Source organism: Phocoena sinus, chromosome 11, assembly GCF_008692025.1.
Source record: "Phocoena sinus isolate mPhoSin1 chromosome 11, mPhoSin1.pri, whole genome shotgun sequence".
In the NCBI taxonomy this organism is placed as follows: domain Eukaryota; kingdom Metazoa; phylum Chordata; class Mammalia; order Artiodactyla; family Phocoenidae; genus Phocoena; species Phocoena sinus.
In genome coordinates this window covers 45,487,111-45,499,237 of record NC_045773.1, presented here as the reverse complement: position 1 = coordinate 45,499,237, position 12,127 = coordinate 45,487,111, and the positions used below count along the sequence as shown (strand labels likewise).

The 12,127-nt window shown below is 56.1% G+C and overlaps 1 protein-coding gene across 1 annotated transcript in view; it reads right to left on the bottom strand.

Annotated features, from left to right (window-relative positions):
* Nucleotides 1-1,913: 1,913 nt before the first annotated feature.
* Nucleotides 1,914-12,127, bottom strand: part of VIPR1 (vasoactive intestinal peptide receptor 1) — a 33,011-nt gene continuing 22,797 nt past the window's right edge. Inside the window, exons 5-13 of the mRNA XM_032648812.1 lie at nucleotides 11,853-11,956; nucleotides 11,294-11,426; nucleotides 8,583-8,736; nucleotides 7,999-8,059; nucleotides 7,729-7,795; nucleotides 7,264-7,355; nucleotides 4,262-4,391; nucleotides 3,989-4,030; nucleotides 1,914-3,328 (exon numbers count right to left, since the gene is read on the bottom strand). Coding sequence (XP_032504703.1) covers nucleotides 3,137-3,328; nucleotides 3,989-4,030; nucleotides 4,262-4,391; nucleotides 7,264-7,355; nucleotides 7,729-7,795; nucleotides 7,999-8,059; nucleotides 8,583-8,736; nucleotides 11,294-11,426; nucleotides 11,853-11,956 — 975 coding nt within the window. The 3' untranslated portion in view covers nucleotides 1,914-3,136. The remainder of the gene's footprint in view (nucleotides 3,329-3,988; nucleotides 4,031-4,261; nucleotides 4,392-7,263; nucleotides 7,356-7,728; nucleotides 7,796-7,998; nucleotides 8,060-8,582; nucleotides 8,737-11,293; nucleotides 11,427-11,852; nucleotides 11,957-12,127) is intronic.

The following is a 12,127-nucleotide window of genomic DNA, read 5'->3' as shown; positions in this document are numbered from 1 at the left end:
ATGGAGGTGCCTGGGGATACAGAATCCCTGTACCCCAGCCCCCCGGGGGCTGCCCTGGTCTCCCTAACTCCTGCCTGGGCCCTGTTGCCTTAGGTCAGTTTCCAACAGCCTTGGGACTTCTCCCCAGATGCCCCACAGACATTAGCTTCAGCACGTCCCAAACCAGGTCCTCCCTCACCTGGATGAAGGACTGGCAGCTTTTCCTTGGCCTGTCCCTGGGGCCCTTCTCAGCAGCCCGAGTGGCCTGCCCCAAACCCACCCTCATCCCCTTGGCCTCATTTAAGAAGTGTTCCCCTGAATTCCTACTGCAAATGGCTCCCCGCACCCGCTCACCGATTCAGGTGTCCCTGGCATCTCTCATGCTCCCTTGGGATCTGGAAACTACTGCCTAGTCCACAGGGACTACCCCTCACCTGGGAAGATGCTCCCTATCCATTCTACTGGCAGACTGGTCACCCTCCTTGGGCAGCCTGTCCCCTGGAGTGGCAGGAGTCATCCACATGGTGGCCATCTGTGCCGGGATGGTGAGGGGCTACTTGTCTTTGTCTTCCCAGAGGGAGCCCACCTGAGCTAACTGGGCTTTGCCCTCAGGATCTGGGGTCAGCCTTGGTCAAGGGTCAGGGCCTAGCCTGTGGGGAACCAGAGGTCTGGTTCCACCTAGGGTCACGGCTGGGTCTGGGATGGGAATCACTGCCACAAGGTCAGGGGCCTTGATCTGAGGGCCAGGTCCTGGGTCTCCTTAATCCCAAACTGTCCCTGGGGTCATCAATCCTGTGTCCTCACCACTTCCTCTCTCTTGTATCTCGTTCTGAAATGGAGCTGAGGAGAGAGGCCTGCCCTCTGTGTCAACTGGCTTCCTGGGGAGGGGCCTGCACTCAGGTATTTGGGTCCTTGAGGCCAACTTTGGTGCTGTCCTTGAGGCACCACCAGGTGGCAATAGAGATGAGCTGGTCTGGTCTGTGCCGGGAAAGGCAGGAGAGGGACCGGGGAGCCGGAGGAAAGAGGGGCTGCAGGAGAAATTCTGCTCGTGGTCACCCCTATTCCACTCCCACTCCATAGGCAGCCTGGGATGTCTGCTCATGACCTCTGCTGGCCAGGGACAGTGTCTCACCTTCTCCCCATTCCTGAGTGCTCCACTACCAGGGTTTGGGGGGTGGGGAGCTTTTCACCTCCTGCTACCTCCGAGGCGGGGCCCCACTTCTGTCCTCCCTTTTTTGTCCCTGTCTTGGGTCTCTGTTTTATTCACTTTTTACCCTCCTGGCTGATAACTCTGCTTCTCCCCAGACATGACTCACTAATGGTGGGATTTCAGGCACGGTGGTGGATGGGCCAGGTCCGGGCAGGACGTTTGCAGGAAGTGGAAGCCAGGGAGGTCAGCTGGAGCAGTGGCTTTGAATCCATTCCTTGCTGACCAGCGTCATCTTCTTCACCCTGCAGCCTCTGTGTCTAAACCTTTCTATTTGCTGTATTGTCTCTGTTTTGGTGACATCTGACCTGTCCTCTATCTGCCACTTCTTGGCAACATGGTCATCTCACACCCCATGTGCTCCTTGGGTGCAGGTACCCCCATGTAACCACTTTTGGGACCAAGGGCAGCTGTCAGCTGTTCTGTATAGATCCAAGAATAGAACTATCTCTTCTTGGTTGGATTCAGGGGGTGGGAGGACACTACGAGGACGGGGTATAACTTCACCACACTCAGAGGAGAGAGGGTACCACTCAGCAAGATATGAGTTGAAAGCCCTTAGAACTGTGTGTTCCTCACATGGAAGCCAGAGGGGTGGTGGCATCTGGTTTCAGTGATGTCTTGGACCAGCCCTCCTTCGAAGCGGGGTGGGGGGCACGGCCGCAAGTTGGAAGCTGGTCTCCATTTTAGCCCACACGGGAACACCAACCACCAGGAAAACCAAGCGAATCCAACCCAGTGTTTATTGTTGCACAAGCCTGTTTGCAGTCCCAAGGGGATCTTCTGGCTGGGGCGTGAGTAGGAAGCCATGTGGCCACAGGGGTGCAGGGCGGACACAGGACACGACAGCCACCAGGCTCTTGTCCAGATGATACATGGGCTGGGGGATTCCAGGGAGGGTGGGGGGGGAATGGGGTTTGCGGGTTGGTGGTAATAACAATATCAGTGGTGATACAAATAAGCAAGAGGATCCAGCTTGTTACAATATATAAAAGGCAGCAGTTAAGAGTCTGTGCTTTCACTTTCCCATCAGCAAGATCTGAGTTCAAATGCTGTCTGTGTGACAAGATGAGGTACCTGCTCTCTGTGAGGCTCACTGTGAAATAGGGACAGTAGTGCCCACCTTGCTGGGTTGCTCTGAGGATTAAGGGGCCCAAGAGTGTACATCTCTGAGACCGGTCCTAATAGTTGGCACATTGGTAGGCAGCCAGGGGCAGCTCCCACAGCCCATAAGGATTGGTAGGGCTGGTGGCAAGCTCCTGGGATTGTTCCAGCCATCCCGGGATGACTCCACTTTAGCGGGGACTATGAAGATAGCTGCCCTCCCCGAACTAAAACCCCTCGTTTACAACCGCATCTGCCGGAGGCAGAAAAACTCATTCACCTTGAAGAGCTGGCAGCTATGAGGAGGCACTGAGGGAGGGGACCGCGTCTTTGGAGAGATGCCAGAATGGTGACGCTTAACCCAAAGGAAACTGACAGCAACGGTGGAACTTCAGGCACTGTCGAGGTGGCGGTGGCAGGTGACCTTTTGGGGCAAGACCTTTGTCCCCTCAGATCACACCACGTTCCCACATGCATTGTCAGGGGATAGGCGGTGGCCCTCCTCGGGTGGGTAGCGAGATCTACCAGGCCGTGGAATCAGGTGAGAGTATGCAGATTTCTTGCCCTTAATGGGCGGAGGGGGCCTTTGGGGGCGGAGTCTGAAGACTGAGCTCCACCCCTCATCTTCTAGGTAGGAGCTCCCAGCTCTCCCCCGTCGTCTCCCCAGGCAGGCGCAAGGGCAGCGTTCTCCAGGGGCTTCCGGACAGTGAGCTGGGGGTGCCCGGGCAGCCTCCGAGCTCAGGGCTGGGGCTGACCTCGCCTGGCAGGCCTTTGCCCCCCGCTGCCGCGCGGGGTGGGGGGCGGTGCGGACGGGAGGGGCCGCCCACCCGCCTGGGCACCTGGCGGTCAGACCAGGGAGACTTCGGCCTGGAAGCTGGAGGAGCGGCGCGCGCCGGGGCTGACGCGCGTCAGCATGGAGACCTGAGTGCTGCACGTGGCCCCGCTGCTGCCTGCTGACGGGTGCTGGTATTTGGGCTTCCAACCCAAGACGCCCTGCAGATGCCAGCGCCGCCACTTCCGCCGCAGCTCTGCCTGCACCTGGGAGAAGGGAGGGTGGTCAGGCGCGCCCCTGTGAAGCCTCCTGCCTTGCAGATTGGGCTGCACTCTGTCTAGGGTGCGTGAGCCAGACAGTCATAGCCTCTTGGGGAATCTAACTTGAAAGGCCAGATGCTACCTTGGGCAGTGCAGAGATGGGACCTCCTAGGGGCCAGGTCAAATCAAGGGATTGGAGTGGGGGGAGGTAGGAGCCAGAGAGGATCAGAGAATTCAGTCCAGGGAGGGAGAGGTATGCGGCCCGATCTCCTGATCCCTGCCCTCCAGCTCACCTTGAGCTCATCCCAATAGACTTCTGTGCTTTGTAACCAGGGATCCACAGTGACTCAGGCTTCACTTCACCCATCCCCACTCACTCTGCACACAGCCACCTAACACAGCACTTCTAAAACTCTGATGTGCACATGAATCCCCTGAGGTTTTCTTAAAAGCAGATTCAGAGTCAGCAGGCCTGGGGTGGGCCCAGAAATCAGCATTTTAAACAAGGTCCTAGGTGCCATCACTGATTTACGAGTCTGAGGACCACAGCCGGAGTAGCAAGGTTTGACTCTTCTTTGCTCTGCACATATCCCGTCAGGGGTTTTGGACCTTGGGGCTACCAGAGTTCTGTTCCTTGACCCCCCCCAAGGTCTGAGAGGGGCTTACCTCGCCATTGAGGAAGCAGTAGAGGATGGCCACCACAAAACCCTGGGGAGGAAGGGAGCGGGAGAGGTGAGGTAGACAGACCCTGGGAGCCCCAAACCCTGCCCCACCCCTGTGTTCCCCTGGTGAAACAAAGGGCCAAACATACAGTTGCTGCTTAATAAATACTTATTGCAATGAAAAGACTGGAATCTAGCGGCAAGAGGCCAAGGCCCCAGGCGAATTTCCTCCCTTAAAGCCCAGAGAAGAACGCAGCCTTAAGTCCACAGTTCATACCTGGAAAGACCCCACGACGAGCTCAAAGACCATTTTCACTTCAGCCTTAAAGTTGTCGGGGAAGAAGGCAAACATGATGTAGTGCACTCCAAACAGGGGGATCAGCAGAAGGGTGGACTTGGCCAGCCTCCTGGGGGCAGGGGAGGGGCAGGCAGTGGGTATGGGTGTCCACACATGTACGCACATGGGGCAGAGAAGACAGGGACAACGACCAGGATGTGTGAGGATAGACTGTTGGTTCCCATCAGTCCTATGTCCACAACTGTTTCTGTTCCATATCTGCAGTGCCTATGACCTCATGCCCCCTGGGCCTCCTCCCTTGGACTTCCAGCTCCAGTGAAGGAGGGACAAAGGGAAGAGGTGGCTTTACCAGAACCCAAGGACAGGGCTACCTGGAAAGGGTTGGGATCCTATGGTAGAGGCCTTACTAAGTAAGTGCTAAAATCAACATGGGAGGAGTCCCTTGAATGAGATGGAAACGTGTTGAGAAGGGCTTCTTGAATGAGCTTGAGCCACAAAGAGGTATAGTCAATGCCAGAGACCATGCCAGAGTCAACGCTGGAGCCATGAAAGAAAGTCTGTAGCTTCCCTCCCCTTTGTCCTATCTAATACCCTTCCAGAGCCTCCCACTGGTCAAATTTCACTAGAAGTAAGTGGATAAAGAATCCTAGCAAATGTAGCTTGCAAGGAGAGAGAAACCCCTCTATTTTCGCTTTCTGGAGGAGGGAGTATAAAGGAGGGCCAGGGCTCCATCCCAAGGATTACGTGTAATAGTGGTATTTCAGGCTCTATGGCCGCTAATGGGGATAGTTTCTTGAGCAACAGGAGATCCTGGTTTCCCTTCCCCTGGTCTCAGTTTCTCCAATCTGTACAATGGGGCAAGTAATAGAAGCGGGGCCCACTGTAAACTTGGAAGCGCTTCGGGTGCTATGAAATACGGTGCATTTATATACATGAGATATATATATGAGAGACCAATACTCTACTGGAAATGAGGGCGTTTGGGAAGGAAGTTTTTGTAATTGGGTTGCTGACCACAGATGCCCGAGGCCACTTGGGAGGATAATGGGTGCTCAAGTTTGTGCCTGGTCACCAAGGATGACTCAGGGTCAACTAGTAAAGCCCTGTCTTTGGCTTCTCTGCTGTATCTACTTCCCCAGGAGTTGCCACCTTTTCTGGGATTACACCCTTTTCCGCCCCACCCCCGCTCCCCACACCAATACACGCACCCTCAGAATTCTCTGGAGGACCAGCTCCTCCTTCACCGGCCATGTGTGCTCAGCAGGGTCCACAGTCACTCTAAATGACTTGCCCCTTTCCCATGGAGCAGAGCTCATCCTGTTTCAGGCCTCCCAGCCACTTGACCTCATAGCTGGTCCAGGCAGTGTGAACCCACAGTTCCCTGGCTGGGAGAGGTCTGAGGGGTGAGTGTGTCTCTGCCTCTGTGTCTCCTGCCTTGGCAGTCAGTCCAGGGAGGCCTAGCCCTGGGCCCGAGGACCCACAGCAAACTGGGGGCAGAGGAGCTGGCCTTTTCCCTCCACTCCTTCCTGGACCTGGTCCCCAGCCACGCCAGTGTCCCGAGCACTGCCCACCGCTCCTTGACTGCAAACCTATCCCACGCGCCTGGGGCTGACAGATGGAGGCTTTCTTTAAATTGGAGGCTTGTGGGGAGGTGGAGAGTGGGAGCTGACAGTCCCTCCGCGGGGAGCTCCATCTCCTACTCCCCCCACCCCTTCTGCCTGCCGACAGCTGTTCAGTTTCCACCTCACCCACATGGACATGGTGATGACCGGCTCTCTCTGCCTCAGATTCAAGCCCTTTTGAGCAGTTGTATGTTGGGGAAAACAAGGCCCCACAGGGAAAGTAGAGGAGGAGGGGGCACAGGCCTGATGTGCTACCCCCCTGGGAGACTGCAGACCCCTGCAGGGCCTTCCTTTCTCAAACTGGAAGGGAAGCTCCACCTCCACACCCCGAGGGAGGAAGTGCTGTCACACCAGGAACGGGAGTCTTAGTCTCATCAGAGAGAATCACAGGATTCCAGAATAGAATCCTAAATCCAGCAGCTCGTGACATTCTAGCCAGGAATCTTAGAACCACAGCACAGATTCCCCAGAGAGAAGCCAGGCCCAGGAGAACATTCTGGATCACAGGACTGGAAGGCCCCTGTAGGACACCCCAGGTTTGCCTTGTCTGTGCAGTGCTGATAATCGATCTCTGTTCCCATCTGTGGGCACACAGACCGACTCACCCTCCCACAGCCGCCCCATTCATGTTTCTGCAGTTCTGTCTTCCAGCCTTGTTGCTCTCATGAAAGCCTGCCTGTTCTCCAGGCCCCCCAAGCACAGGAAGAGCCCTCACACCTTTCCAAGCAAGGATATGACCCCTGTCCCACAGACACCGTGCCCTCCCTCTGCCAAGACGATGTGCTCCCAAACCCTAGAGGAGGAGGGAGTATGTGTCAGTTTCCTCATCTGTGAAATGGGGACAATCTGGAGGAGACTGTACAGACGAAATGAGATGATGCTTGGAAACCCCGTCGCACACACCTGGCATGTAACCTGTGGATGCTGTTACTACTCTCAGGGAGGACTGAGTCCCGAATATGGCCATTTCCTTGGTAGACTGGGGGCTCCCCCGGGGCATGCATCTACTGTGCCCCTTTTCTGTGCCAGGCCCATGGCAGGGACTGGGCACACGGTGTGAACAGGACACAGGTTATCTACTGTGTTCTTGAGCTCCCTAGCTTGACGGCAGATACACAGCGGGGCCGATCACCTGCTAGGTAAGTCATGCAGGAGAAGCAGACCTGGGACTCGTGGGCCTGGTGAGGGTGGGACTGGGCAGGGGACACTCGTGCACTGAGCCAGGCCATGGGGGCAGAGGTGGGCAAGAGCAAGGTGGGTTTTTGATGATTCTGGAGGGGGGCTTCCAGGGGACGTGGGATGATTTGTGGACTGGGGCTGGGGATACCGGGAGAGCCGGGGCCCTGGGCCCATACTCACGAGTACGGGCTGCTGTCACTCTTCCCGACATCTGGGGCCCGCAGTTTGTGAACCAGGATTCTGATGATGCGAATAAAGAGGATGAAGTTCACCTGGTGGGTGGGGGCCAAGGTCGGGTGGTCAGAGAGGGGAGCCAGGGTGTCCAGCCCCCTGGGCTGATGGCCTGTCTTCTTCCCCAGGGCCCAGCTATCCATCCATCTTACCTCTCCCCTAACTCTTCCCGCTTTGGGAAAGTCATCCAGGAACTCTCCCTCACATCCCTAAGGGCTGGGCCTCCCAATCTGCTTTCTCTACTCTAGAGGAAAAACTGGTGGGGAAAGGGCTGGGGACAGTCCTGCATTAGGCATTGGGAAGCCTAGGGTTCAGTTCTGACCTAGACATGAATTTCCTGTGGGACCTTGGTCAGTTGTCTACCCACTCCGGGCCTCAGTCTCCCCATCCCTAAGTGGTGGGAGGAGGCCTTACCAAGATGGAGGCGAGGATGGGGGCCTTTATGATCCACCACAGTGAGGAGATGATGGTATCCCAGCATCTGGGCAGGGTATGGTGGGGGAGAATGAGAGAGATTGTCCTCGGCCAGAGAGTCAGCAGTCCTCCTGTTGTCCCCGGCTCTGCCCCCAAACCCTTTAGAGACCACTGGTCCAGAGTCTGTTACTCCCTGGTCCCCCTCATCCCACCCGGGGGGTCTGCCCCGAGTGACAGCAGCCAGGAGCACGGGGTGGGGTGACAGCTCACCCGTAATCCTCAAAATGGATTCTGATGATGGTCCACACCATGGTAAATGTGCTGGGCACCCCTGTCAGGGCCAAAGGAGAGAGAAAGAGGAGAGAGTGTGGCAGGAAGAGGGGGAGATCAAGGAGGAAGAGCCAGGGAGAGAAAAGGGTGCGTTTCCAACGTGGCCACGTATGGTGGCATATATAGGTAGCTCAGTGCACAAAGATGCCTCGTTGAGGGGGTGAAGCTCTATGTCTGAGGGACTGTGTCTGCCTAAAGGGGACTCGTTTTCTCATTTTGGCAGAGGCACTGTATAGATTAGCAGCGGCCCTGTGTGTTTCAAGGACTGGAGGGAAAATGGAAGGATGCTCAGAGAACCTGTCTGTTCCACGGGTCAGCTCGAGGTGCAGCCGCAGCCAGAAGGCACCTGCCCAGGGGTTAGACGACGGGAGGACTTTGATCAACCCACGGCCAGGTGCCTTGCAGGCAGGATCTGCAGCCCAGCAAGACCTAAGGCAGCAGGCAGGGTTGGTACCCACCCCCTAATGAGCTCCCCAGGCTTCGCCCCCTCGTTCCCAGCCTGGCAGCCCTCCCTGGTACCATACCCCAGCCGATGAATATGTACCCCCAGAAGTACTTCCTCTCGGAGAAGAAGGAGACGGCAAGCAGGGTGTGCAGGTAGAGGCCCTCCACCAGCAGCCAGAAGAAGTTGGCCATGACACAGTACTGGAATAACACCACGGCAGCCTTACAGCCCACCTGCAGGGGGAGGAGACGAGGGGGGCCCAGTGGAGCTAGCAGGGGTCCCTGCCTGCCCGCATCTCTGTCTGGGGTGACAAACAGGATTGCAGTACAGCCAACTTACTCTCTTAGTTATTTTTGTATTATTCCCTTAGAAATATACTCAGTGGTTTTCCCATTATCCCTAATTTTACATCATCTGATGCTTTGGAATAAGCTTGCAAGTTTAATTATCCACCCATCAATTTATCATCTATTCATCTTCCTATCTATATATCTATCCACCCACCTACCCATCCAACCATCCACCTACCCACCTATCTATTTATCCATTTACTTACCCACCCACCCACCAGACATCCACTGCCAACTCACCCATCTATCCATCTACCATCCATGCATCCAACCATTAACTATCTATCTGCATCCATCATCTTCCACCTATCAGTCCATCCACAGACTCACCTGTCTATCTCTCCATTCATCTACTATCCACGTACTAGACATCCACTACCAACCCACACACCTAGACATCTATCCATCCATTCATTTATCCACTTGTCCATCAATCTGCTCATCCATCCAACCACCAATATACCCCCACCCATGATCTATCCAATTTTTCTTACTTTATCCATCTATCCTTCCACTTAGTCATCCACACACTATTTACTCAGTCATCCAGCTACCAACCCATCCACTTACCATCTCCGCTACTCATTTATCTTATTCCTATTACGACTGAAGGTAGCTGGAAGAGGTATTCTTGCTTGCATTAGCAAGAATCCCTTGAAAGTGTAGGGATATGGGCTGTGGACTGTGGAGTGGGGTTTAGATGGAATTGTTGGGGGAAAGATGGGGACGGAGAAGAGGGAAGAGGAGGGTGAAGTAGAAGTTAGGAAAAAGAGGAGAGTGGAGGGATGATCCTTCCTCCTGGGGGCCAGAGGAGCTAGAGGAAGAAGGGGTTCCCCAGGCAGGTGAGGACAATGGAGGAGTTAGGGAGACCCCTGGGCAGGGAAATCAGGAGCTCTGGGCGGCCCAGCTCACATGATTAGCAGGTCTTCTGGGCCATCTGTCCTCTCCCAGAAACTATCTGCCGTTTCAGATTGAGCCCAGATACCTGTAAGCCAGAGCTTAAAGCCACCCTCCTCCAGGAAGCCCCTCTGCTTTCATTCCTCCTTGTACCCAGAACACAGGTTCCCACCCTTTCCTCCTGTGCCCTCGGCTTTGAGGCACCTCAGAGAGCAGCCTACCCGCCTCTCCCAATGGTTGGAAAGTCCTTCCTCAGGTCTTACTTCAGTCCCTCCTGTTACGGGCAGTCTGTTTCCCCCACTTTCCCTCATCTGCTTTACGGCAAGAATAACTCAGCTCTTTAACAGGACTATTGTCTGTGCTTCTCCTTGCCTTAGAAAAGCTTCACAGAACTGCTAATGAATCGGGAAGCTCATTTCCACAATTATCCTCAACAAGTGCGCTGGAGGCTTCAGGCTCCTCCCCAGGCTCCGGAGCTCACACAGGTCTGAGCCCTACTCCCAGGCTGGATCATCTGAGGCGCTCTGGGAATGGCCAGGGTGGCTCCCCTCCCCCTTGTCGAGATGCCTGAGATACCACCATCACTCTCTGGAGAAAGTCACTTTTTTTTTTTTTTTGGCCACACCTCGCGGCTTGTGGGATCTCAGTTCCCAGGTCAGGGATCAAACCTGGGGCCTTGGCAGTGAGAACGTGGATTCCTAACCACTGGACAGCCAGGAAACTCCCTGGGGAGATTCACTTTCAATTTCACTCTCTGGGGAGAAGGTACTTCTGACCCCTGAAATAATGCACTGTCTCTGAGGTCACTCATGAGGCAAAAAGTCACTGACCACAGGGGACGGATGGGAGCCAGGGCTGGTCTTGAGCTCTCTGTCTCAGCTCAGGGGGCACTCAGGGAGGAGGCCCTGAGCACAGAATCACTTGGAGATGGACCCCTTAGTGATGGGCGATGAATTCCTTAAATGCTCTCTTAAGCTCCCTTGCCTAGGAAGGTCCAGAGTGACTGAGGGCAGGGGAAGAATAGAAGAAGAGGAGGGCTGTGTGGGTTTGGACTGACTCCAGAAGGCAACGGGGGGAGTAGGAAGGGGGGCACGGTGAGCAGAGCCATGGGTATGCAGATGGCAGAGAGGAGGGATGGAAGGAAGCTTGAATGTCCTTGCACGATGGGGAAACTGAGGAAGGGATCTCCCTAAGGTCACATAGGAAGTTAGCAGCAGAGGCGGGAAGGGGGCTGTGGGCTCTGGCACGAAGTGTACCACTTTGCACCCAGGAGAGGTGTTTTTCATTGGCAGGAGTAGGTGTGTGAACTCCCAGATGGCCAAGCAGCATCTCCTGCTGCTGGGAGGGAAGCGGGATCCAAGGAGCTGGCAGGCAGGGTCGGAGGGGGGCCATCTTTGGAGCGAGAGAGAGAAAGAGAGAGGGAGAGAGAGAAAGGGAGAGAGAGAGAGAAAAGGGGAGACAGGAGGGAGGAGAGGGAGAAGAGGAGATTCAGGTGAGAGATGGCAGAGGTGGGCCAGGGAGGTGGGCCTGGGCAGGTCCTCACCGAGCCCTTGGAGCAGTGGTCCGACTCCCTGCTGTCGAAGAGGGCCAAGTCTTTGATGAAGACAGCGGTGGCCCTCAGGATGAAGGATATGAAGAGATGCATGTGGATGTAGTTCCGCGTGCAGTGGAGCTTCCTGTGGGAGGTGGCCAGATCTAGGAGGCCGAAGGGGCCTCAGACCCCCACCCCAACCAACAAGTCCAGTGCTCGGAGGAAGGGTAGGGCTTGTAGCCTCTGAATGCAGGCCCCACCCCGAAGGGGGGCCCTGTCCCCAGGTATCCTACCCATGTGTGCAGCCTGGCTTGCAGGTGCCTCATTCCAGGGCACAGGCCCCGCCCGCTGGTGCCCTATCCCCAGGTACAGGGCATCCTGTGAGGGATGAGGCCGACACAGGTGAACACTTCGAGCACCCTGCCGTCTCTAGGGGAGGCTGGCCTGGCGGGGGCGCTGGGGAAGGACTGTGTGATACCTGGGAGCCGACAGTGGAGGGGGCAGAGCATGCCTGGGTGAGGAGTGACCTGGCTGGTCTGCTTTGAGACCTGTTGCAGGAGCTGGTCCTCACCTGAACAGGCTCAGGATGGCAGTGGCGACCAGGAGGGTGGCGAGGGACAGGCTGTAGCCGACGGTGTAGCCAGTCTTCACAGAACTGTAGAACATTGTCTGCTGCTGCTAGAGGGAGGTGGGTGAGGATCTTGGGCGGGGGTGGGGGGACTCACCTAGGGGGTGTTGGCAGAGGCGGGGTGCCCTATACATCCTGCCTCCCATCCCTGCCTTGGCAGATGAGGAGGCTGAGGCCCAGGGCTCCCAGGAGTAGCTGAGTGGCCCCTTCCAGTTCCC